This window comes from Aythya fuligula, chromosome 1 (assembly GCF_009819795.1).
Source record: "Aythya fuligula isolate bAytFul2 chromosome 1, bAytFul2.pri, whole genome shotgun sequence".
NCBI classification, from domain to species: Eukaryota; Metazoa; Chordata; class Aves; order Anseriformes; family Anatidae; genus Aythya; species Aythya fuligula.
Genome location: NC_045559.1, coordinates 205,219,526 through 205,245,309, shown reverse-complemented (window position 1 = coordinate 205,245,309; position 25,784 = coordinate 205,219,526). Strand labels below are relative to the sequence as shown.

Here is a 25,784-nt window from a genome sequence, read left to right as displayed (position 1 = left end):
CCACAATTAGCACCTCCTGCTCCCATGTAGCCCCTCCCACCTCAATTAGCCACTCCCACTCCAATTAGCACCTCTCACCCCAATTAGCACCACCCATTTCCATTTAGCCCCTCCCACCCCAATTAGCCCCTCCCACCCCAATTATCCCCTCCCACTCCCAATTAGCCCCTCCCACCCAAATAGCTCCTCCCACTTCCAATAGCCCCTCCCACTCATTTAGCCCCTCCCCTTGCAATAGCTCCTCCCACTGCACATCACTACCCCCTCCCCTTACCCATAGCCCCGCCCACCACCTTTAGCCCCGCCCACTCATTTAGCCCCTCCCACTTTTAATCCCCACCCCATCCAACCCCACCCACACTCTATAACCCCGCCCACCCCTTTAACCTGCCTACCCCTAGCCCCGCCCACTCCAATTAGCACTGCCCACCCCTTTCCCACAAGCCCCTCCCCTTACCCAAAGCCCCGCCCACCGTAGCCCCTCCCTTTTAGCCCCGCCCCCTCCCATTATTCCCACCCATCCCTTTCACCCTGCCACATTAGCCACGCCCCCTTACTCAAAGCCCCACCCACTCCCTTTAGCCCCGCCCACCCCATTAAGCCCCTCCCACCCCTCTAGCCCCACCCACCCCATTTAGCCCCACCCACCCCCTTTAGCCCATCCCACTCGCTTTAGCCCCTCCTACCCATCTAGCCCCACCCACTCCCCCTAGCCCCACCCACTCCATTTAACCCCTCCCACCCCTCTAACCCCTCCCACCCTTTAGCCCCACCCATCCCTTTAGCCCTATCCTCCCCTTTAGCCCCGCCCGTCCCATTAAGCCCCACCCACCCCCTTCAACCTCTCCCACTCCCTCTAGCCCTGCCCACCCCTTTAGCCCCTCCCACCCTTTAACCCCTCCCACCCCCTTAACCCCACCCACTCCCTTTAACGCTACCCACCCCATTAAGCCCCGCCCACCCCCTTTAGCCCCTCCCACACCCTTTTAGCCCCACCCACCCCATTATACCTCTCCCACCCCCTCTAGCCCCACCCACCCCTTTTGCCCCTCCCTCTAGCCCCTCCCACACCCCTTAGCCCCACCCACCCTTTAGCCCCGCCCACCCCTTTAACACCTCCAACCACCCCTTTAGCCCCGCCCACCCCATTAAGCCCCACCCACCCTTTAACCCCTCCCACCCCTTTAACCCCACCCACCCCATTAAGCCGCTCCCACCCCATTAACCCAACCTATCCCATTAAACCCCACCCACCCCATTAAGCCCACCCACTCCATTTAACCCCTCCCACCCCTTTAGCCCCGCCCACCCCCTTTTAGCCCCACCCACCCCTTTAACCCCTCCCACTCCCTCTAGCCCCGCCCACCCCTTTAGCCCCTCCCACCCCATTAAGCCGCTCCCACCCCATTAACCCAACCTATCACATTAAGCCCCACCCACCCCATTAGGCCCACCCACTCCATTTAACCCCTCCCATCCCTTTAGCCCCGCCCACCCCTTTAGCCCCACCCACCCCTTTAACCCCTCCCACTCCCTCTAGCCCCGCCCACCCCTTTAGCCCCACCCACTCCCTTTAACCCCACCCACCCCATTAAGCCCCACCCACCCCTTTAGCCCCACCCATCCCATTAACCCCCACCCACCCCCTTTAACCCCATCCACTCCCTTTAACCCCACCCACCCCATTAAGCCCCTCCCACCAAATTAAGCCCCACCCACCCTTTAACCCCACCCACCCCCTTAACCCCACCCACCCCTTAACCCCACCCACCCCCATTTAACCCTTTCCTACCCTCCTGCCCGGGCAGCGGGAAGAGGAGGTCGAAGCCGTCGGGCAGGGGGATGGCGGCCAGGAAGCGGACGTGCCCCGTATGGCCCTGAGCCAACCCCACCAGCACCGGGGCCGCCTTGGCCGGCAGCGCCAGCGTCAGCACCACGCCGGCGCTCGTCCCGATCCACAGCAGCTCCTTGCAGGCCAGCAGCGCCGTGATGCGCAGGCACGCCGCCTTGTGCTGCCGGATGATGGCATCCGAGCCTGCGGGCGGGGACGCGCCGTCAGTATTGTTCCCCCATCCCCAAAAAAAAAACTCAGCCCGCCCCGCGCAACCCCCATTTGGCGGCTCCCCGCATGGTTTTGCGTGGGATTTTGCACTTGTTGCATGGTTTCTGCACGGCATCTTGCAGCACCCGTTCTATTGCTGCACGAGGTTTTCCGATACCCAGGGGTGGTGCGTTGCTGCATAGCATTTTGCAGCACCCACTCTGTTTCTGCATGGCATTTTGCAGTTACTGCATGATTTCTGCAAGGCATTTTGCAGCACCCGCTCTATTTCCATACAGGGTTTGCAGATATCCAGGTGTGGTGCATTGCTGCATGGCATTGGGCAGCTCCCTGCCTGGTTTTGCATGGCATTTTGCAGTTGTTGCATGGTTTCTGCACGGCATTTTGCAGCACCCATTCTATTTCTGCACAAGGTTTGCAGATACTCAGGGGTGGTGCATTGCTGCATGGGATTATGCAGCTGCCTGCGAGGTTTTGCATGGCATTTTGGAGCACTCACTCTATTTCTGCATAGCATTTTGCAGCTGCATTCTGCTTTCTGCATTTTGCAGCATCCCCTCAATCTCTGCATGGCATGTTGCAGCATCCTCTCTGCTTCTGCATGGGGTTTGCAGCCATTCAGGTGTGGTGCATTGCTGCATGGCATTGGGCAGCTCCCTGCATGATTTTGCGTGGGATTTTGCAGTTGTTGCATGGTTTCTGCATGGCATTTTGCAGCACCTCCTCTATTGCTCCACGGGGTTTGCAGATACCCAGGGGTGGTGCATTGCTTCATGGGATAATGCAGCTGCCCGCCTGCTTTTGCATTGCATTTTGCAGCACCCGCTCTTCTGCATGGCATTTTACAGCTGTCCAGGTGTGGTGCATTGCTGCATGGCATTTTGCAGCACTCACTCTGTTTCTGCATGGCATTTTGCATCTGCTGCCTGATTTCTGCACGGCATTTTGCAGCACCCGCTCTATTGATGCACAGGGTTTGCAGATACCAGGGGTGGTGCGTTGCTGCATAGCATTTTGCAGCACCAGCTCTGTTTCTGCACAGGGTTTGTAGATACTCAGGAGTGGTGCATTGCTGCATAGGATTATGGAGCTGCCCACCTGCTTTTGCATTGCATTTTGCAGCACCCGCTCTATTTCTGTATGGCATTTTGCAGCTGTCCAGGTGTGGTGCATTGCTGCGTGGCATTTTGCAGCTCCCTGCCTGGTTTTGCATGGCATTTTGCAGTTGTTGCATGGTTTCTGCACGGCATTTTGCAGCACCCGCTCTATTGCTGCACAGGGTTTGCAGATACCCAGGGGTGGTGCATTGCTGCATAGCATTTTGCAGCACCCACTCTGTTTCTGCATGGCATTTTGCATTACCCGCTCTATTTCTGCACGGGGTTTGCAGATACCCAGGGGTGTTGCATTGCTGCATGGGATTATGGAGCTGCCCGCCTGGTTTTGCATGGCATTTTGCAGCACCCACTCTATTTCTGCATGGTATTTTGCAGCTGCTTTCTGCATTTTGCAGCATCCCCTCGATCTCTGCGTGGCACGTTGCAGCACCCGCTCTGCTTCTGCATGGGGTTTGCAGCCATCCATGCGTGGTGAATTGCTGCATGGTGTTGGGCAGCTCCCTGCCTGGTTTTGCATGGGATTTTGCACTTGTTGCATGGTTTCTGCACGGCATTTTGCAGCACCTGCTCTATTGCTGCACAAGGTTTGCAGATACCCAGGGGTGGTGCATTGGTGCATAGCTTTTTGCAGCACCCACTCTATTTCTGCACGGCATTTTGCAGTCACTGCCTGATTTCTGCATGGCATTTTGAAGCACCTGCTCTTTTTGCAGCTGTCCAGGTGTGGTGCATTGCTGCATGGCATTGGGCAGCTCCCTGCCTGGTTTTTCATGGCATTTTGCAGTTGCTGCATGTTTTCTGCACGGCATTTTGCAGCACCCACTCTATTTCAGCACAGGGTTTGCAGTTACCCAGAGGTGGTGCATTGCTGCATAGCACTTTGCAGCACCAGCTCTGTTTCTGCACAGGGTTTGTAGATACTCAGGGGTGGTGCATTGCTGCATAGGATTATGGAGCTGCCTGCCTGGTTTTGCATGGCATTTTGCAGCACCCGCTCTATTTCTGCATGGCATTTTGCAGCTGTCCAGGTGTGGTGCATTGCTGCATGACATTTTGCAGCTCCCTGCCTGGTTTTGCATGGCATTTTGCAGTTGTTGCATGGTTTCTGCACGGCATTTTGCAGCACCCACTCTATTTCAGCACAGGGTTTGCAGATACCCAGGGGTGGTGCATAGCTGCATTGCATTTTGCAGCACCCACTCTATTTCTGCACGGCATTTTGCAGTCGCTGCCTGATTTCTGCATGGCATTTTGAAGCACCCGCTCTTTTTGCAGCTGTCCAGGTGTGGTGCATTGCTGCATGGCATTTTGCAGCTCCCTGCCTGGTTTTGCATGGTTCTTTGCAGCATCTGCATGTTTTCTGCATGACATTTCCCAGCACCCACTCTATTTCTGCATGGCATTTTGCAGCTGCTTTCTGATTTCTGCAAGGCATTTTGCAGCACCCACTCTATTTCTGCACGGGGTTTGCAGACACCCAGGTGTGGTGCTATTGCTGCATGGGATTATGGAGCCACCTGCCTGGTTTACGCATGGCATTTTGGAGTTGCTGCTTGATTTCTGTGCAGCATTTTGCAGCAATTGCTTGATTTCTGCATGGCATTTCGCCGCACCCACTCTATTTCTGCATCGTGTTTTACAGCAACTGCTATTTCTGCATGGTATTTCACAGCACCCACTCTATTTCTGCATGACATTTTGCAGCCATCCAGGTGTTGTGCTACTGTTGCATGGCATTTTGTAGTTGCTTTCTGATTTCTGCATGGCATTTCACAGCAACTGCTATTTCTGCATGGGGTTTTGCAGCCACACAGGGATTGCCCTATTCCTGCATGGGGTTTTGCAGCTACTTTGCTATTTCTCCATGGGATTTTGCAGCTGCAAACGGATTTCTGCATGGGGTTTCAGGACAGCTGTCTTATTTCTGCATGGGATCATGCCACCACCCAGGCATTCTGCTATTGCTTCGTAGGATTTTCTATCTGCTACCCTATTTTTTCTGTGGAACCTTGCAGCAACTGCTTTATTTCTGCATGGGGTTTTGCAGCTACCCAGGGATTGCCCTATTTCCACTTGAACTTTTGCAACCATTACGCTATTCTGCATGGGATTTTGGAGCTGCATCCTCATTCTGAGGATTTCTGCAGCTGCCTTGGGGTTGCCCTATCTGTGCTTAGGATGCTTTTGCATCTGCTGCCTTATTCCTGTGTGGGATTTTCCAGCTGCCCAGGGGCTGCAAAATGCAGAAGCTGAACTCATTGGGTTCGGTCCTTGATGCTGGCTGAGGATATTGATGCATTTCGCAGCAGCAGACGCTCCGGGGAGGAGCGCGTTTTTAAGAGAGGCGATGCGCATGGAACAGAAAATGGGAAAACCACCCGGAAACGGAGATTTTGGGGGCTTACCAGCCAGCATCTTGTGCACGGGGGGGGTGACGTCCGCCTCGGCCAGCTGCTCGTAGCTGGTGGCGTGGTAGAGGCGCACCTGGGCGCTGCCCTGCAGCGCGACCCAGACACCAGGACCGGCGCTCACCATGCAGGTCACGCTGCGGCCGCTGTCCTGCCCCACGTGGAGCGTGTGCTGTGGGGGACAGAGCCACACCGATGCCACCCGGAGCCTCTGGGGACCGTCCCCAGTCCCCCCTGGCTCAGGGTGTCGTCCTTGTCCTACCTCCTGCACCAGCGTGGCCGTGTTGAGGACGATGACCCGGTTCTGGCAGCCGCACCACAGCTTCCCCGCCACCGCCACCATCTTCGTGATGGGGCTCCCCGGGGAGCCCAGGGACAGGGATTTGGAGTTTTGGGGGTCCCAGAAGCGACCTGTAAGGACATTGGGAAACGGGGAGGGTTTATAAAGCACCAAATCCCCAGCTTGAGCTGGTTAGGGGGGAAGAGGTGGCTGGAAACGTCCTTGTGGGATGCTGATGCATCCCCCTTTATAGGGCAGGTGGTGTCCTTGGGGGGACACAGTTGGCAGGGTCCATGTGCTGTGAATTTGGGGTTGCATCCCTCGAGGGATAGCCCTCCCTGGGGACACAGAGGAGCTGCAGGAACCCAGAGCATCCCCTGCTGGGACCCAACGGCCCCAAATCCAGCCTCACCTGCCTCCCGCTGGTACGCGATGAGCTCCCCGTTGGCCAAGGACACAAAAACTTGGTTATCGAGGTATCTGCGGGAAGAGACCAGCTTTGAGAGATGCTGCCGGGCCGCCCCAAACCCATCCCAGGGGTCCTAAAACCCTCCTGCCCGCTTACAAGATGCACATGACGGAGGCGGCGTGCTGCATCTTCATGCTGTTCTTCCTGTTGCGGATGTTATCCGAGGACTGGTACACGTGGATGCTGCGGAGACGAGGCAGAAGGGCGGCGTTGAGGCTCCCCTAAAACCCGGGGGAGCCTCAAGCGAGGTCCCTCCTCGCCGGGCACGCACCAGCCGTCCTCGGTGCCCAGCCACATGGAGCTCTGGTAGGCTTCGGGGTCGAGGCTCAGCAGGTCCTCGAGGCTGCCGCGGGTGAAGGAGCCGCGGCTGGAGCGCCGCAGGGCTCGGCCGTCCGTGGGGCTCTCGCCGTGCCGGCTCTGCCCGAAAGTGGTGGCGAGGGGGAGGAAACCAGGCTCCTGCTCCTCCTCCGAGCTCGTTGTCTCCGCCGCCGCCTCCTTGCAGCTCGGGATTTCCTCGTCTGGAAGGGGCGAGGAGGAGGGGTTGGGTGGTGAACACCCAGCGATGGCCACGGGGATGGGGAGGAGAGCGCGGGACGTTGCGCCCAGGGTGTGGGGAAGGAGGGATGGATGCTGACCCCAAAACACACCAGAATTTACCCAAAACGGGGGACAAGCTGCTGCCCCAACAGCATCACAGGCTCCAAATTAGGACATCCCTATCTCTTTTCCCAGGGTTTCTTCAGCTTAAAAGGCAACAGGAACCCGCTTTTTTTGTGATGTGCAACAAACGCAAGGCAGAGTGGGGACCGACTGCTGGGACAACCAGCGCTGCCCATCGTTTTGGGGCAAACCGATGTATTTTCCTTAATTAGGGGCCAGCGGGGGCGACTCACTGCCGAAGCTGGAGGAGATGGTGGAGTGGCTGGCCTGGCTCTGCAGCGTGCCCGAGGGGCTGGGCGAGGACTCGTCGTCCGTGTCGTCGCTGTCGAAGGGCACCAGCTCCCTGTGGGCGCTGTCGACGGGCTCGGAGAGCTCCAGCGACGAGCCCGAGATGGAGATGTGCAGGCACTGCTGCGGCCCCGAATCCTCCAACTGCGCCGGGGCCGGCTCCGAGGACGGGCTGGCCACGGGCTCGGCGCGTTCCCTGCCGCGGGGACAGCCACAGCTCCAGCACCGGGACGCGGTGACGCCGGTGCCGAGGGCGCACGGTGCCGGTGCCGTACCTGTAGGCTCGCTTGAGGCCGGGCACGGAGGCGATGCAGAGGATCCTGGCCGAGCAGACGGCGATGCACGCCTCGACGGTGGGCTCCTTGCGGATGCTGAGCAGGCAGACCTGCCCCACGTAGCCGTCGCTGTTGCACACCCAGACCTCGTGGGCGTTCTCTGGGCTGCTGTGGCTGGGAGAAGCACAAGAAAACTGCAAGGGGGCAAAAGACAAGGAGAGGTCACTTGGGAAAGGCAGCAGCAAGGCAGCGGCAAGCTGGCATCCCCATGGTCAAGGGGGATGCTTAAATAAACCCTCCCGGGGGGGGTCCGGGAGGGGCAGGAGGACCAACCTGCATCCCGCTCCTCGTCTTCATGATGGGGATGGCCTTGAGGAACTCCGGGTCCAGGCAGTTTTTGCTGGAAGCTGGGAAAATAGGGTGAGAAGGAGGTGGTTCTGCCGACGTCGGGCGTGGTGCTGAGCCCATTTGGGCGTCCCACCCCGCGTCCCGGCGTTACCCAGCTTCTTCTTGGCGTCCTCGAAGGCTTGCTCGAAGCCGAGCCGCGCGTCGGGGTTGGGGAACTCGAAGATGAAGGACTCGGTGCCGTCGGCCTTGGCGGCGCTGAGCTCCACTTTGTTGGGGGGGAAGGCCATGCTGAAGGACAGGGACTGCTTCTCCGCCAGCTCCCGGTGGATGGCGGCCATCAGGTCCTTGATCACGTCGTCCAGGCTCTGGGCAGGGGGACGATGGCATCAGGATCCAGCGGGGCCACCCCAGCCGTGCGCCCACGTCGCATCCTGAGCGTCCTCTGCAGGGCTGGTGGCAGCTGGGTCCTTTGACCACGGCCACCAGCCCTCCCAAGATCCTTTGACCATGACAAAAGCCCACCCAACGTCCTTAGACCATGACAACAGCCCTCCCAAGGTCCTTTGACCATGGCCACCAGCCCTCCCAAGGTCCTTTGGCCATGACAACAGCCCTCCCAAGGTCCTTTGACCAGTCAAGGTCCTTTGACCACAGCCACCAGCCCTCCCAGAGTCATTTGACCACGGCCACCAGCTCTCCCAAGGTCCTTTGACCACCGTCAACAGTCCCCCCAAGGTCCTTTGACCACAGTCAGGATGCTTTGACCATGACAACAGCCCTCCCAAGGTCCATTGACCACGACCACCAGGCCTCCCAAGGTCCTTTGACCACAATCAAGGTCCTTTGACCACGACCACCAGCCCTCCCAAGGTCCTTTGGCCATGACAACAGCCCTCCCAAGGTCCTTACACCAGTCAAGGTCCATTGACCATGGCCACCAGCCCTCCCAAAGTCCTTTGACCATGGTCAACAGCCCTCCCAAGGTCCTTTGACCAGTCAAAGTCCTTTGACCAAAGCCACCAAACCTCCCAAAGTCCTTTGGCCACGACAACAGCCCTCCCAAGGTCCATTGACCATGGCCAACAGCCCTCAAAAGGTCCATTGACCACAGTCAACAGCTCTCCCAAGGTCCTTTGACCACAGTCAAGATGCTTTGACCACAGCCACCAGCCCTCCCAAGGTCCTTTGACCACAGTCAAGGTCCTTTGACCATGACAACAGCCCTCCCAAGGTCCATTGACCATGGCCACCAACCTTCCCAAGGTCCTTTGACCAGTCAAGGTGCTTTGACCACAGTCACTAGCCCTCCCAAAGTCATTTGACCACGGTCAACAGCCCTCCCAAGGTCCTTTGGCCAGTCAAGGCCCTTTGACCATGGCCACCAGCCCTCCCAAGGTCCATTGACCATGGTCAACAACCCTCCTGAAGTCCTTTGACCATGGTCACCAGCCCTCCCAAGGTCCTTTGACCAGTCAAGGTCCTTTGACCATGGCCACCAGCCCTCCCAAAGTCCTTTGACCACAGTCAAGATGCTTTGACCACAGACCCCAGCCCTCCCAAAGTCCATTGACCATGGCCACCAGCCCTCCCAAGGTCCTTTGACCAGTCAAGGTCCTTTGACCACAGCCACCAGCCCTCCTAAAGTCCTTTGACCATGGCCACCAGCCCTCCCAAGGTCCTTTGACCACGGCCAACACCCCTCCCAGGGGACAACCCAGCGGGTCCCATGGGGGACACCACCACCAATGCACCGTCCCCGTACCTGGTGGGGGAAGCTGAGGGTCTCCGACAGCTTGCTGACTTGCCCCAGCGTGTTGAGGTCCTCGTCCAGGCGGCTGATGCTCTTCTGGATGCTCTCCCGGTTGGTGGCTTGCGAGGCACCTGCATGAGGACATGGCCACACGGCATTAACCCCTTCCTCCCCAGCACCCCACACGGGAGCCTTGTCCCCAAATTCTTTTAGCCGGAGCGGTGCCATCTCCAGCTATGGGATCCCTTGAGGCCTTCACCTTCAGCTGGGGGTGAGCAATGGGTTTTGGGGTGTGGGGATGACATCAGGCAGTGACAGACCTTTGACGATGTCCACGTCCTCCAGTGGCAGCTTCCAGAGCAGCTTGTACTTGCTGGCGGTGTCGATGACGCTGGCCGCCGTGTACCTGCGGGGCAGGGGCTGGCTGAGCCTCACCTGCACCCGGGCACCATCCCCAGCACCCTAAAACCATCCCAGCCCACCAGGGACACCCCGAGGAGGTGGGATAACCCCAGAGAGCTGCGATGGGAGAGGGAACCGGCTGGGTGTGCCCCCGGCCACGGGGCGCCGGGGTGTCCCCCGCGCCCGGCGGCACTCACAGGCTCATGGAGCTGCGGCGGAGGGAGCCCGACTTGCGCTTCAGCGTGGTGCACACCAGCAGGTCCGTGAAGAGGAAGAGCGAGCGGTCCTTCTTCCCACCCACCGCCTTCTGCAGGGGTGCAGGAGACACGAGGGTGAACGCTGGTGGCACCCACCCCTGCCTAAGTTTCCCCAAATTGTGCTCAATGGAGCCCATGGGATGCCAGGACCTCTGGGGTCCCCACCTTCAACCCCACTGTCCGTCCCTGAACCCAGGCTGCTGCAGGTTCTCCCGGTCCCAAGCCCATCTCATCTTTCCCCATGCAGTCAGGGAATTTTTTGTCATCTCCTTCCATACCTCCCTCCATCCATGTGTGCGTCCATCATCTGTCATTCATCATCCGTCCTTTCCTCCACCCATCCATCCCTCCATCTCCATCCATCCAACCACCCATCCTTCCATCCATCCATCCATCCATCCATCCATCCATCCATCCATCCATCCATCTCCATCCATCCATCCTTCACCCATTTCCATCCTTATCCATCTCCATCCACCCATCCACCCACCCAACCCACCCATCCGTGGCTCCCCACACACACTCAGCCCTGCTCTGACCCACGATCCCAGCCACCCCCTGCCCCGTTTGGTGCTCAGCACCACTCTGCTGCCCGGGTGGACACGCCGTGGGGACAAGGGACATGATGCCACCTCGTTCTTACCACTTCCACCACCATCTCCTGGCGCAGGAACCTGCGGAGTGGGGCCTGGAGCTGTGGGGACAAGGAGGTTTGTGAGTGGCTTCGTCCCTGCCCCTGCACCCCCCTGGCACCGAGCTGTCACCCTGTCCCCTTCCCAAACCTCCCGGCAAGTGAGGATGAGGAAAGCAGGACCTGGACGAGAAAAGAAGTGGCCCAACCTAGTTCAAGCCATAAAGAGCAGAAATGGCTCATTTTGGGGCAAAAGGAAAGACCCACCCCATTGGGATCTGGTGCTGGGTGTAGGTGCAGCACCCTTGGGTGCAGCAGGGCTGCGGAAAGGCTCGGCCAGGCTGGGTGTCCCCACTTCCCCGCAGCTGGCACCCCCATCACCCTCGCCCACGGCCACCCAGGACCCCACACCGAGCCCCCCTGTCCATACATCCTCCATCCCTTCGATGTGGGACTCGATCTCCTGCACGATGCGGGCGTTCCTCTCCACCTCCTCGGCGCTCTTCATCCCCTTGTTGATCCTCTCGGCCACCTGCTTGATGTTGCGCTGGGCGTCGATGAGGAAGGGGTGGTCGGGGTGGTCCTCGGGGGTGTGCTTCAGCAGGTCCTGATGCGGGGACACCGCCGGGATGTCACCGCGGTGCCACCCCCTCGCCGAGCCCCCCCACCCAGCCACGGCGGTCTGGGGGCGCACCGAGCTGTGGATTTCGTGTCGAGGGAGGAAAAAAGGGCTGGGAGGGACGGGACGGCCCTAAAAGATGCCCTTAACGAGGAGGGGGGGATGAGCCATGGTCTCACCCGCTCCCAGGACGGCACGGACCCCGTCCCGGCGCCGCTCCTCCTACCTTCACCAGCAGCTCGTACCGCGGGATCCTCTGCACGGGCTTGATCATCAGGTCGGACAGAGCCTGCTTCTCCTTGTTCTCCCGCATGCTTTGCTGCAAAAACAAGCAAAAAAAAAATAAAAATAAATCAGTGGGGACAAGGACGGGCCCGTTAGGTGGGACACACGCCGTGACACCAGCCTTGGACCTGCAGCAACAACACTTTGGGGTCTTGGGCACTCCTTTTGACATCATCCAGAGTGATTCTGGCTCAGCCCAGACCACGCTCCCCACAACAAAAGAGGCTGGAAAAATCCCAGTTTGGCCACGGATCACCAGTTTAATCCCATTAACCCTGACTCTGCCCCACCAGTGGTCCCCACACCCACCTCCAGGAACTTGATGAACGCCGGCCGTGCCTCCTTGGCGATCCGGACGGCGTCCTTGGCGTTGAGGAAGTTATCGATGTAGGCGGAGTAGATGTTCACCAGCACGTCCTTGGAGAACTGGGGAGGATCAGGGAAAAAAAAGAGGCAAAAAAAGGGGCTCGGCACAGGGTTCCCCCACACCTCCGGGCACGTTTGGGGCCGGAGGAGTTGTCCCAAGGGTTAACGGCGCCCGTGTGGGATCTGCCCAGGCTCAGCTCCCCGCCTCGATGCCTGAGCCCTGACATTGCTGCTCGAGGCAGAAACGCCGAGCTGCAGAGCCCCCGTTAAGCTAAAGCAGACCGAGGGCCTGGAGATCGTCTCTCCCCATCCCCGACGTGGTTTGCCCGTCCTTCCGTCATCCCCCTGCTCCCCGCTCCCGGCTTTTTCCCTGCCAAAAGCAAAGCCTGGGCGCAGGGGGGGGGAGCTTCGGGATGGACCCTTCTCATCCCCACCCCGCTACGGGACGGGGTCGGGCCCTACCGACTGCACCAGGAGGTCGCCCACTTTCTGCTTCTCGTGCCAGTTCTGCACGCAGTCGTGGATCTGCTCCAGGAACTGCTCGTGGTGCTCCAGCAGCTCGGGGATCTGGTCGAAGATCTCGTCCACCAGGGACGGGTCGCACAGCAGCGAGTTCTCCGGCTGCTTCAGCGGCTTCATGTAACCCTGCGGGGAAGGGTCAGCGCTGGGGCACCCACAGATTTTTTGTTTCTACCTCCCCAGGATTAATTGTTCAACCCATTTAAGCACCGGGAACCACAGCATCCTGCAGCAGGAGGGTCCCTGGGGAGCCCAGACAAGGCTTGGGCACCCCACTTCTCCTGGACCCCATCCCACCCACTGTATCTCCATTTCAGTATCGGGTTTGGACAAGGAACCTTCAAAGCACTTTGTCCTCTGTCCCCCAGCCATGGCCTCAACGGCCTCCAACCCTTTGCTGTCATGAATTTTGGTCCCCTCTGCGTTATCCAGATGGGAAATCGGGGCAGAACAACCGAACCTGCTGGTTCTTGGTGGGATTTAGGGTGTTTGGGACCAGGAGGGGCTGAACCAGCAGGGTGGATGTGCTGGGTCAAGCCCTGGAGCACCACCTCGCCCACCAACCTCTCTTGGCAATGGCCAACAAGTGATGCTCGGGGGCAGCAGGGCTCTACAAAACCACTTTCCAAGTGGTTCCACTTTCTCAAGCCCTCCAGGACACGGGGAGCTGAGCAGCGAGGCCAGGACCCACTCGGTGCTGCTTCAGGTGTCCCCATCTGAGCCGGCGAGGGAGGAATCCTCATCAAGGATGAAGTTCCCCAGGCTGGTGGTGGACATCTCACGGAGACCCAAGTTAGAAGGGTCAAATCCTTCCCAAAGCTCCAAACCCAATGGGGCCAACACCTCCAGAGGGAGCTGGGCTGGGCCAAATTTGGTCCCCGCACCCCACCCAGCATGAAACTGGGTGAGTGGGGGACCAGATGGGGAGAAGAGCACGAACAGTTCCCAGAGACCAGCACAGACACCTTCTGACCATGAAATGTGCACAGTTCCCCCAAAATAAGACCCAGACCAGGCTCCTTTCGCCCCTCCGAGCCAAAAAGAGCAGCCTTGAGGGGTCCTCTCCTCCTGCGCACCATCTGGCAGGGCACATCTGGATGGGGACTTCTTGGGAACCCCAAGCCAGGTGTTGGGATGATGCTCAGGGGTTGGAATTAGCTCGGTTTAAATAAAAGGGACCTAAAAAAGTCCCTGGCCTGTGGCTGTGGGAGCTGGAGCAGAGCAGAAAATGAGGGGGGTGTCGGGGATGGGGTGGGTCTGGAGACCCCCGGCGCAGGACGCGCACCCACGGTGGCCCCAGGAGGTGCAAGGGAGGGGTTTTGGTGAGCGAGCATGGGAACAAGCTCAGGGACACGACACTCCCTAGGTGACAGCTGATCAGGAACAGTTATGGGGTTGATTTGGGGGTGGAGGTGACCCCACACCCCATCCCCAGCAGTGCTGCTTTCCATATTTCTCCCTCCACCGGTCCCGCTGTCCCCAACACTGCCACCGGTCCCCTCCCCATCCCAACACCAGGGCTCCAAATTCAGGTCCAGGGGACGCTCACGAGGAAGGGACAACCCCGCTGTGACACCCCCGGACGTCCCCAGTGGGGTTTTTATCCCCGCCGTGCGCCCCGTCGAGGCGGTGCCGGGGCCACCGCCTGTCACCCACCGCCCGCGCCCCCGCCGCGCCCCCTCACCTGCATCAAGGTGCGCAAGGACTCCACGTAGGACTGCTCCGTGTCCAGCAGCGTCATGATGACGTGCTTCCTCATGTCCTACACGGGCGGAGAGAAGCCAAATGAAATCGGGGACGATCCGAGGGGCCAGAAGGGGAACCCGGCGGCTACCTCGGGGCACCGAGGCGTCCCCTCCGGTGGTGGCGCAGGGGGGGCTGTGCAAGCGCGGGAGCCCGGCGCTCGTCCAGCTCCCTCTCCACCCCGATGGAGGAATCCAGGAGGATTAGGAAGTACATGACACCGAGCGCACAGACGCCTGGTTTCCTCCGCGCCCGCGTCAGGAGCTCTCACAGCCCTACATGGGTCGGTGCCGGCGGCCTCCTTCTCCCCGCGCTCGGCGCGGCCCCGCGCCGCGAATTCCTCACGGCCCCCGGGCACCCGCGCTGCTCCCGGCCGGCCCCAAAGCCCTGCGCCCCAAAGAGGGGGCTCAGAGGGTGCAGGGGGGGCAGGGGGTGGGGGTCCGGGTAGCTGTAGGGCTCAGGGAACCCCCCCCCAAAATGCAGCACCCATGGGGGGTGTCCCCGAGTGCCGTCCAGGCTGCAGCTCAGCCTCGGGGCAAGATGGTCCAAGGGTCCCAAGTGGTGACACCCCAAAAGTTTTGGGTGCAGAGATGGTCCAAAGGCCCCACGCACCAAAATTTTGGGGTGTAGGGATGGTTCAAGGACCCTGCCTGTAAGAAACCCCGAATTTTTTAGGTGCTGGGGTGCTCCAAGGACCCTTAGTGCAGACAAACCCCAAAAGTTTTCGATGCAAAGCCACCCTGAGCACTCTGGTGTGAGATACCCCAAAAGATTTGGGTGCAGAGATGGTCCAAAGGCCCCACGCACCAAAATTTTAGGGTTTAGAGATGGTTCAAGGACTCTGCCTGTGAGAAACCCCAAATTTTTAGGTGCTGGGGTGCTCCAAGGACCCTTGGTGCAGAGAAACCCCAAAAGTTTTTGATGCAAACAAATCCCAAAGGCTCTGATATGAGATGCCCCAAAAGATTTGGGTCCAAACATGCTCCAAATTCCCTGTACCCCAAAAGTTTTGGTGGATGAGATGCTCCAGAGACCCTGGGTACGGAGATGCTCCAACAGATTTGGGTTCAGAGACATTCCAAGGGTCCTAAACAGCAACAAAACCTTTGGGGTGTTAATGGAGACACCCCAAAACCCATGGGGGCAGGGACCCCCAAAAACCCTGCCAGCGGAGCTGTCCCAGCCCTCTCCAGCGCCGTCCCTGTGCACCCCCAAAATTGGAGGGATTTAAGTGAGGATTTATCTCCCCTCTCCCAGCCCCAAACTGCGCCCCACAGCCCCAAACTGCACCCCACAGCCGATGCTTGTTCCTTGCTCCCCACGGGGACATGGGCACCCCAAATTTCCAGGGCATCCTCCCCAGGTGCCGATCCTCCCACCCCAGCCACCCAGCACCCGAGGACGGAGCCGTGCCTCAGTTTCCCCACCCGCGCTCCAGGCTGGGTTCACCCCTTCTCCACCGAGCAAGGAAGGAAAACGTTATTTAGGGCCAAATATTTCGGGGATGGGCCTGATCCTGCCATGGGATGGGCAGAACAGGGTGCTCACCCCCTGACCCTGCCTCATTTCCCCCCCTGGCAGCTCGAGGTGATGCTCCGGGACATTTGTCCTGCGGGATCAGCGAGCTGAACAGGGTCAGCACAGCACCACGGGTTTCAGTTTGGGGGATTTTTCAGCTGGGGGATGAGCCCCAACCATCCCAAAGGGGATTTTTCCAGCTCTTATGGTTGTTATCCCGGGGGAAATTCCCGCTGGGATGAGCAGGAGCTGGGCGCAAGCCCCCATCCTGCAGGACCAGGCAGGATGCACCCCTGTGGGGTTTTGCCCTCCACCTGCTCCCGCTCCGATCCCAAAACCCCGACCTCATCCTGCATCCCCCGGAGCTGCTCAGCACCCTGGGGACCCTCAGCACCACTGCCAGGGGATTCGGGGGCACCTCCCCGGCACCGCAACCCCCTCTCCATCCTCATGCACATCAACGTGGGGGTGTGTGTGTGCGGGGGGGAAGGTGCACGCATCCATCCCCTATCACCCCCTCCAGCTTTTCGGCTGGGAGCCCCCCCAAAAAGCGGGGGCGGCGGGATGAGGATGGAGGCACGGTTGCCACGGCGATGGTGGGCCAGCCCCGGTGGCTTTCTCCCCACGCACTCATCCCCACCGTGACGCAGCCGGACCCCCTCCCCAAAAAAAAAAAAACCAACCCTCCAGCATCCCCCAAAGGGACCCCAACATCCCCAAACCCAGCCCGGTGCCGGGGTGTAGGGGCACGGAGGGGCACCCAGGGGTCCCCCCTGATCCCCCCCCTTTTGTTGGCATCACCTCGGGGCCCCCGCGGCCCTTCTCCGGCAGCTCCTCGGCGGCCCCACCGAGCCCGGAGGCGGCGGCGAAGGCCGCGTCGATGCCGTCCCCGATGTCTCGCATGTCCTCCAGCGCGATGGTGAACTGCGCCAGAGTCCTCACCATCTGCAGCATGCGGGTCCCGGGGTCGGTCCGTCCCTCGCGGCCCAAAAAAGGGGGGGAGGCAACAACAACAACAACAAAAAAAAAAAAAAAAAAAAAAATCTGGCTCTACCAACCCCCCCACCCCAAAAAAAACCCCAACGTTTTCCCTCCTCCCCCTACCCCTTCAAAAATAATAAGGGTGACGCCGCGGAAAAGCCGGAGCGCTGCGGCGCGGAGGGGGATGAAGTGAAGTGAAATAAGGAGTGAAATGGAATGAATGAAAGAATAATGAAATGGAATAAATGAAACGGAATAAATGAAACGGAATAGATAAAATGGAATGGAATAAATAAATGAAATGGAGTAAATGAAATAAATGAAATGAAATGAAATGAAATGAAATGAAATGAAATGAAATAATAAATAAAATGCAATACAATGCAATACAATAAAATACAATGCAATAAAATACAATAAAATAAATAAAGCAAAATAAAATAAAACAAAACAGAACAGAACAGAAGAGAGGGGTCTATTTATAGCGAGGCGATTCTGTATGAAAAAAATCAAATAATAATAATAATAAAAAAAAAAATGGATCCCTCCCGCGGAGAGGCTGCAGGCGGCGGGCGGCGCGTAGCGTGCGTGCGTCCGGGGGCGCGTGGCGGTGGCACGCGTGGTCCCCGGCCCCGGGTGGCGCCGAGGCACCGGCAGCAGCGGGGAGCGGGGTTGGGAGACGGGGGCTGAGCCTGGCGCTGTGGCCGTGCCCACTGGCGAGGGAGGGGGGTTTGGGGATGATGCTGGGCTCCGTCGGAAGGTTTTCGTGGGGTTTCGGGGGGCGCTGGGGTTGGTTTTGGGGTTTGGCACCCCCACTTTGGTGCGTTATGGGGTTTCCGTCATTTCCAAGCAGGGTTTGGGGTGCTGGGTCCCCCTCCCCAAGCGCAGCACCGATTGCAGGACCCATTTTCTTCCCTCTCCCCCCCCCAAAATAAATAATAATAACACACAACACCCTGTAGCACCCGCAGCCCCGCTCGCCAGGCGATGCAGCATCCCCGCATCCGCTCGCAGCGCGCTCCCCTCCTGCTTCGTTAATTAAATCTAATTAGCCGCTTGCCCGTTCCCACAGCAACGGCGTGCAGCAGGGCTGCGCCCTACTGCTGCAGGCAGGAAATTTCCTCCCGGCGCCGATCCCATAGCACCGAGGGGACCCGGCGGGGGGACTGGGATGGGTGCGTGGCAGGATGCGTGCCAGCCCTTGGGTGGCCGGGGCTAATTAATCGCGTTTGGGGTAATGAGGCTGTGCGCAAGGTAGATCCTGTGGCCACTTTTGCAGCTCCCCGCTCTTGCTGTCGGATCGTTTTGGGTGAGATCAGGGCCAGCCTGGGGCCATCTGGGTTGCAAACCCGTACCCATTCCTGTTGTAACCCCAGACACGTTGGGATTATAATCCCAGACCTCTCTGGGTTGCAATCCCAGACCTATCCTACTTACAACCCTGGACCCCCTTGGGTTGCAAACCCAGAAACATTTTGGTTGAAATCCTGGACCCATTTGGGTTGTAATCGCGGACCCATTTTATTGGCAATCCCAGACCCACTGGGGTTGCAATCCTAGACCTATTGGGATTACAATCTTGGAACCATTTCAGCTGCAGTCTTGGACCCATTTGGGATGCATTCCTGTACCCAAATGGGCCGCAATCTCAGACCCATTTGGGATGCAATCCCAGATGCATTGGGATTATAATCCTGGACCCAAATGGACTGCAATCCCGGACCCACTGGGGTTGCAACCTTGGACTCACCCGGGCTGCAGGAACAGACCAGTCTGAGTGGCAACATTGGGGCCATTTTGGTTGCAATATTTGGCCCATTTTGCTTGCAATCTCGGACCCATTAGGGTTACAATCCCAGATCACTGAATCAGAGAATCACAGAACGTTTTGGGGTGGACGGGACCTTAAAGACCATCCTGTTCCATCCCCCCTTCCATGGGCAGGGACACCTCCCACTAGATTAGGTTGCCCAAAGCCCCATCCAACCTGGATCCATTGAGGTTGCAATCCCAGACCCATTTCAGTTACAATTTTTGACCCGTTTCATTTTCAATCCCAGACCGATTGGGGTCACAATCCAGAATTCACTGGGGACGCAATCCCGGACCCACCGGGTTTGTAATCCCAGATCCATTGAGGTTGCAATCCCAGACCCGTTGGGGTTGCAATCCTAAACCTACTGGGTTTGCAACCCTGGACCTACTGGAATTGCAGTGTTGGACTCATCTGGGTTGCAATCCCAGACCCCTTGGGGCTGCAATCCCAAACTCACTGGAGTTACAAGCCTGAACCCACTGGGGTTGCAGTCTTGGACTCATCTGGGTTGCAATCCCAGATCCATTGAGGTTACAGTCTTGGACCCACCAGGGTTGCAATCCTGGACTCGCTGGGGTTGAAATCTCAGACCCATTGAGGGTTGCAATCCCAGATCCATTTAGGATACAGTCCTGGACCCATTTCAGTTGCAACCCCAGACCCATTTCAGTTGCAATCTCAGAACCATTGGGGTTGCAGACTCAGACCCAGTGGGGTTGCAATCCCGGACCCACTGGGATTCCAGTCCTGAATCCATTGGGGTTGTAATCCCGGACCCACTGGGGTTGCAATCCAGGACCCATTGGGGTCGCAGTCTTGGACTTGGCTGGGTTGCAATCCCAGATCCATTTTCCTAGACCCATTTCATTTGCAATCCTGGCCACACTGGGGCTGCAATCCCAGCCCCAATGGGGTTGCAATCCCAGCCCCACTGGCGTTCCAACCCCAAACCCATCAGGTTGCAACCCCAGACCCATTTCGGCTCCAATCCCCGACCCCTCATGGCTGCGGCCCCATTCCCACGTGCGCTTCACTCCCATCCCTTTGCTCCCCCTACAGCAAATCCCTCGAGCCCTCCCCGGCATCACATCCCCAGGACCCCCATCAATTTATTCAACCCCATCGCAGGCTGCATCTTCCCGCAGGAGTGGATTCTCCGCTGTCTACTATTAGGGTTGAGCTGCTTGAAAACCTCCCGGCACGTTACAGGGGAGGGAGGACAGGAGGAGAAGGGCTCAGCCCCGTGCCCAGCGAGGGACCAGGGGAGGAATGGGGCCACATCCCGCTCGCTCTCAGCTTTGGAAGGGAAAACCAAAGGCTCGGCTCGGCCCGGCCGTCCCCGCCGGCTGCCCAGCCCGGACCCCCCTGCGCGCGGCCCGCAGCCCACAGGAAATTCCTGGGAGTGTTTGGCCACTCGAGCAGCGCAGCCTATTTTTAGGGACGTCTAAAATCTGAGCCGGCTATTTTTAGAGCGGCTTCTTTGTAAACACCTTGAGACTTCCTCTCGGGTGAGCTTTTTTTTTTTTTTTTTTTTCTTTCTTTCTTTTTTCTTTTTCAGAGCCCGGCGCGTTCGATCCGCTCGTGCCCTCCTTCCCCCGGGTGCCTCCTGCCCAACCCCAAACACTCCAAATCCTCCTTGGCAAACCCGCTGGCATCCCCCCAGCTCTTCCCTCTGCCTGCAGGGAGCGGGCTCCCCCCTTCTTTGCCTCCTGCCGAAGCCCAGGAGCTCTCCGAGCCTGCTCTGCTTCATTTTTTAATGCTCTGATAGCAGCTTTGGGGGGGCACGATGGGGCCAAAGGGGGTCTGTGGGGTCTCAGACCTATGGGGCAGCGTGTTCCAGCTGGGCACATCCCTACTAACACCACCCCGCATCCCTCTGCCAAGCCCAGCAGCCAAGGTGCCAACCTCCCCGTTTTGGCACGGGGGAAATCCTCGTGGAACAGCACAATCCTGGCCAGCAATGTCAATGTCCCCAGCAGCAGCCGGCCTCCGAGCTCTCAATCAACCCGAAACCATCCAATTTTCCAGAAATTGGTAAAAACGTGAGGCCAGGTACCACCAGCAGCAACAAACCCTGCGGCCCCTGCACATCCCCATGGTGCCAGCTGCCTTTGTACCCCGTGTGGGGACCCTGCACGTCCTGCAAGCCTCACTTTGGGGCAAAATGTCCTGCTTTGGGTAAAAACGGAGGGTTTCAGACCATTTCGGGAGCAGGGTTTGTTGCTCAGGGCCTCCAAAGCCGTGCTGAAGAGGAGGGAGCCCTGCGTCAAGAGAGGCAATATTCCTGCCACCCCCGCACCGTGTGCCAAAATTAAAAAGCAATGGCAGAGGCGCGAGGTGCCTCTCCCCGCTCACAGCCTGTCCTCAGCTCCGCAAATAAACCGGGAACTCTCGAAAGAAAAGCAAAACCGGAGCAAAGCGACCCGAAAACAAGCCGTCTCGGCACCTCGAGAGTCCCAGTTTGCAAGGAACTGGTGGGAACTGGGAATCCTGCACACCTCCGCTCTCCCCGGGGCGGGTCCCACTAGAGGGAGCTGGGACACAGCGAGAGCCACCGGCTTTGGGGACAGTCCCCTGCCCCGGGGAGCATCCCAAACCTCCACCTGCAGAGCTTAATTAACGCTTTATTTCCCCCAAAACATTGAAATAAAATAAAATATAATAAAAGAGGTTCAGAAGCGTGCTTCCAGCCAACTCAGAGCCCTGCACCCAAGGGCATCTCCCCGGCACGCTCAGCTTGCTCGCGCAGCTCCGAGGTGCCCAAAGGCGCTCGATGCACGCTGGCAGCCCCCGTGCCAGCAAAATAACCCCAAATCTCCACCACCAGGCCCCAAGTTTGTTTCCATCAAGGGATTTCAACCACCCAGTCCTAATTTTTGAATAACGAAGCTGTTTCTGTCCCCGGCTGGATGCCGACCCCTTGCCGCCTTCTCCGCCAAATGCTCCTGCAGTTTCTCAGGCTAACCCGAAGGCCAGAGGAGGTTTTTTTTTTTGTGTGTTTTTATTTTTCTGGAGGAAAGTTTGAGGGTAATTCAACGAGCCGCTTATGGGGCCGGTGGTTTGCAGTGATGTGGCTGACGTAGAAACCCAAAGAGCTCAAGATGCTGCCATTAGGTCCGATCCCGTATTTCCTCCATCGCCCCGTTTCTGGCAGGAAAAGCGCTTGGAAAAATCCCGTTACCTCCTCTTGGGATGCCCAGAACCAGAAAGTTTCACCGGGCTTTGTGGAGCTTTTGGGGTGAGCCCTGAAACCAGCCCAGCCCTTTGCTGGCCCATCTCCTCGAGATGGGTTTCCTGGAACCAGCAACGGGGCAGCGGCGTGGGGCTTCCCGGGGAGCATGAGGGGCCGCGTGTTTTGCTGCGAAAAGCTGCAAAATTGGGGCAGGGAGCTGGTGGCCAGCATCATGCACGGCCCTACTACCCATCCGGGGGCTGCCTTGGCTCCCCGGGCGGCCGCTCGCCGTTCTCCCACGGGTAAGAAGCATCCCAGGCGCTTTTGCGGAGCGTAAAAGTCTTGAAAGGAAACGGGAGCATAAATCAGGAGCCCCGCTTCGGCTTAGCCTCGGTTACTAATAATACCCCCGTGTTTATTCGCGAGCCCTCGGGCTGGAGATGTTTGCTTTTGCCTCTCGGCCGCGGTTTTTCCCAGGCTCTGGTGCTTTTTGTGCGGAGATGCTCCCATGTAGAAAGCCAGCGGCCGGCAGCGGGGCCGGGAGGAGGAGGAGGAGGAGGAGGAGGAAGGAAAGGAGGAGGAGGAGGAGCAGCGTGGCTTCGGCCCCTCCGCCAGCAAATGGATGCGCTGCGAGGTCAGCTGCTGAAATCCCACTGAGCAGCCCCAGCCCGCATCCTGTCCCCTTTTCCCAGGCAGAGCCCTGCTGAAAAATCGCCACCGCTTTTGCTTTTCCCAGCTCAGCTCCAACCACGCCGCTCTTCCCTTCGCCTCCCGAGCCCCGTAGCCCTCCAGGAGGCTCGTGCCCGGGCTCGGCGTCCCCTTTACCAGACAGAAAGGATTGCAGTTGTCGGTGGTAGGCGGAAAAAGCGCCGCTTTCCCGGCAAGGCCCATGTGATCCCCGGCCATAAATCGCGGGGAAGGAGCTCGCATTAATGAGGGAGGCCGGAGGGGCTGCCTTAGCTGCTCTTTTCCCTTCTTTGACTGCTGGGCTCCGGTGATTCATCCCAGGAGGACGCGGCCCGGCTGTCATTTTTCTTTTGAAGTGTGAGAAAAAGCCAGATTTAAAAAAAAAAAAAAAAAAAAAAAAAAAAAAAAACCGAGATGGAGCAATTTTGCCGGGATGTGAGGAAGGGCGCTGAGCACCCCGCGCCACCCCGGTGAGCCGGGATGGGGCCGGGGAGAAGGAGGGAGACTCATTTCCCGAAGGAACAAAAACTCATCAGGCAAACACGCGGCGGGGCAGCAGGGCTTTTCCCACGTGGTTTTAATTGAAATCGGGGCCTGCCTCGCTGGGAAGGGCTGCGAGGGGTTCTCCTGCCCCTCTCCAAAACTTCGGCGCATCCCGCGGCATCCTCCCGTGCCGTACCCGTGCCGGGACCACCGCTCCATCCCCAAATCCAGGCTCCATCCCAAATCCAGGCTCCATCCCGTCCCATCCTCCCGGCCACTCCGTGATGCTCATCCCTTTTTCCACCCCCGGTGTTTCTCCCCACCACGCCGAGCCTTCCCAAAACTCCCTTCACCCCAGCCCCCTCGGCGCGGCCGGGGCCGGAGGGGCGCCCAGAGGGTTAAGCGTGCCGCGGGGGGCGAGGGCTGCCGGGCCCTAGAGCGCCTTTCACCAAATATGGAAGGTTTTTGCCTCAAGTTTTAGTCACGCAGGCCGGCCGGAGCCCAAGAGCGCTGCTTTCCAGATGCTTAGGTCAGACTGCAACAACACGGCCCCGCTCCCCCCCTGCCGCCTCCGGCCCCGAACGGCGCCCGGCCGGGCTCCCTCGGCCCCGACCCGCCAGAAAAGGGGCAGCACCGGTGTTGTGTCCCCCCCAAAATTCATCGCTGAGCCCTGCTTTGGCTCCTGGGTTGGCGCAGGGACCCGGTGCAGCATCCTGCATCCCTGGTACCCCGTGAGCATCCTCCTCCTCTGCCCCGTGCAGCAGGATGCGTCTCACCCCGGTGCCATTCCCTCCCGGAGCAGTGCGAGGGTGCTGGGCCTGTCCCTTCCCGCTGGCACACGTGGGTACAACATGGCCTGGGTGCACGGTGGCACGGGGCAGGGTGCCTGGAAAGCTGGGGGTCCCAGGAGGGTCCCTGCCCGGTCCCCAGGAGCCGATGGGCACCAGGAGTTCCCCAGGAGCTGATGGACACCCAGAAACCAAGAGGCACCCAGGAGCTAAGGGCCACCAGGAGTCCAGGGGTGCACAGGAGCCACCCAGGAGGCCATGGACACCCAGGAATCTACGAAGACCCAGGAGCTGATGGACACCTAGCAGCCAAGAAGCACCAGGAGTCCAGGGACACCCAGGAGCTGATGGGCACCCAGGAGCTGATGGGCACCCAAGGGCCACCAGAAGCTGATGGACAGCCAGGAGCAACCAGGAGTCCATGGACACCCAGAAACTGATGGACACCCAGGAACCAAGAGGCACCAGAGTCCAGGAGCTGATGGGCACCCAAGGGCCACCAGGAGCTGATGGGCACCAAGAAGCCACCAGGTGTCCACAGACACCCAGGAGCTGATGAACATCCAAAAGTCACCAGGAGCTGATGGACACCCAGGAGCTGATGGGCACCAAGGAGCCACCAGGAGCTGATGGACAACCTGGAGCTGATGGGCAACCAGAAGCCACCGGGTGTCCATGGTCACCCAGGAGCTGGTGGGCACCCAGGAGCCACCAGGACCTGACGGACACCCCAAAACCCCAAGCAGACCTTGCCCTGCCCCTACCCCAGCCCCACACGTGTCCCCCTGCCCCAACCATGCCCCAACATCCACCAAGAGAAGCCCTCAGCTGAACCCCTCCTGCCACCACCCCCAGCACCACCCGCGCCCCGCGGCCACCCCCAGCCCCCCTGGCACAGCAGGGCCACGGCGGGGAGACGGTGCTGGGAGGGTGGTGGGGGAGGAATTTTTGGGGGGGGGGGGAGCACGAGACCGCCCACAGCACGCGGGGCGAGAGGTGACGCCTTCCCCGGCGTGTCATTGTCACATCATTGGGTGAGGGGGGGGGGGACACAAAAGGATGCTGAGGCATCTACTGACCTGCGTCGGGTGCGGGCGGCCGGGGGGCGGCCCCCGTCTCTGGTCCCCGAGGCTCTGAGCCATCTACATCCCATCGCAGCGGGGCTTTTGGGGCAACCGAAAAGCGAGAGCGAAAAGAGCACCTCCGTGTCCCGGTCCCCTCCCTGCCCCGTGCACGGCACCGGCTCCTGCTGCGCGCCGTCCCCGACCGATAGCGACAGGATCGCTGCCGGGGGGGGGTCAGGATGAAACCCGTTAAATAAAAAAAAATAAAATAAAGAATTTAAAAAAAAAAAAAAAAAAAAAGCAAGGAGAAGGATGCCAAATCAGGGCAGGCCGGCGAGTCTCCTGCTATCCCGGCTAAAAAAAGCAGGAAACCATATCCTGGGCCGGGAGATGCCAATCTTCCCATGCAAACAACTCCCTGCTTGTTTTCTTTGGAGAGTACCAGCGGGCCGGGGAACGTGCGGTCACAAATAGCAACCCCGTGGCCCTGCCAGGGAAATATTAACCAGTCCTGCTCGAGCCACGCTGCTGGGCTGTCCCCCCCCCCGGCCGTCCCACCGCTGTCCCCTCGCCGGTCCCGCTGCCAGCCTCCTGTTGGTCCCACGGCTCCTCCAGGAGGGACCTGATGGGTGATGCCACCACGCAGCGCCACGGGTGTCCCTCTCCCAGCGCATCCCTGCCCCGATGCCAAGTCCTTGTGGGGTCCCATGGTGGCTCGGATGTCACCGGTGTCACCCCTGGTTCCCAAAAAGGGACGAGCACTGGGGCGCAGGGGCAGGATGGAGAAGTCTCCCC

General features: G+C 59.2%; 1 protein-coding gene across 1 annotated transcript in view; it reads right to left on the bottom strand.

The window, feature by feature from the left end:
* ARHGEF17 (Rho guanine nucleotide exchange factor 17) overlaps positions 1 to 25,784 on the bottom strand; it is a 37,464-nt gene that overhangs the window by 1,223 nt on the left and 10,457 nt on the right. The window contains exons 2-20 of the mRNA XM_032207735.1: positions 14,422 to 14,499; positions 12,681 to 12,863; positions 12,162 to 12,278; positions 11,794 to 11,886; positions 11,379 to 11,555; positions 10,961 to 11,011; positions 10,258 to 10,367; positions 9,979 to 10,064; positions 9,671 to 9,789; positions 8,060 to 8,273; positions 7,894 to 7,967; positions 7,561 to 7,754; positions 7,231 to 7,481; positions 6,609 to 6,855; positions 6,434 to 6,520; positions 6,281 to 6,348; positions 5,851 to 5,999; positions 5,586 to 5,760; positions 1,793 to 2,035 (exon numbers count right to left, since the gene is read on the bottom strand). Coding sequence (XP_032063626.1) covers positions 1,793 to 2,035; positions 5,586 to 5,760; positions 5,851 to 5,999; positions 6,281 to 6,348; positions 6,434 to 6,520; positions 6,609 to 6,855; positions 7,231 to 7,481; positions 7,561 to 7,754; positions 7,894 to 7,967; positions 8,060 to 8,273; positions 9,671 to 9,789; positions 9,979 to 10,064; positions 10,258 to 10,367; positions 10,961 to 11,011; positions 11,379 to 11,555; positions 11,794 to 11,886; positions 12,162 to 12,278; positions 12,681 to 12,863; positions 14,422 to 14,499 — 2,716 coding nt within the window. The remainder of the gene's footprint in view (positions 1 to 1,792; positions 2,036 to 5,585; positions 5,761 to 5,850; positions 6,000 to 6,280; positions 6,349 to 6,433; positions 6,521 to 6,608; positions 6,856 to 7,230; positions 7,482 to 7,560; positions 7,755 to 7,893; positions 7,968 to 8,059; positions 8,274 to 9,670; positions 9,790 to 9,978; positions 10,065 to 10,257; positions 10,368 to 10,960; positions 11,012 to 11,378; positions 11,556 to 11,793; positions 11,887 to 12,161; positions 12,279 to 12,680; positions 12,864 to 14,421; positions 14,500 to 25,784) is intronic.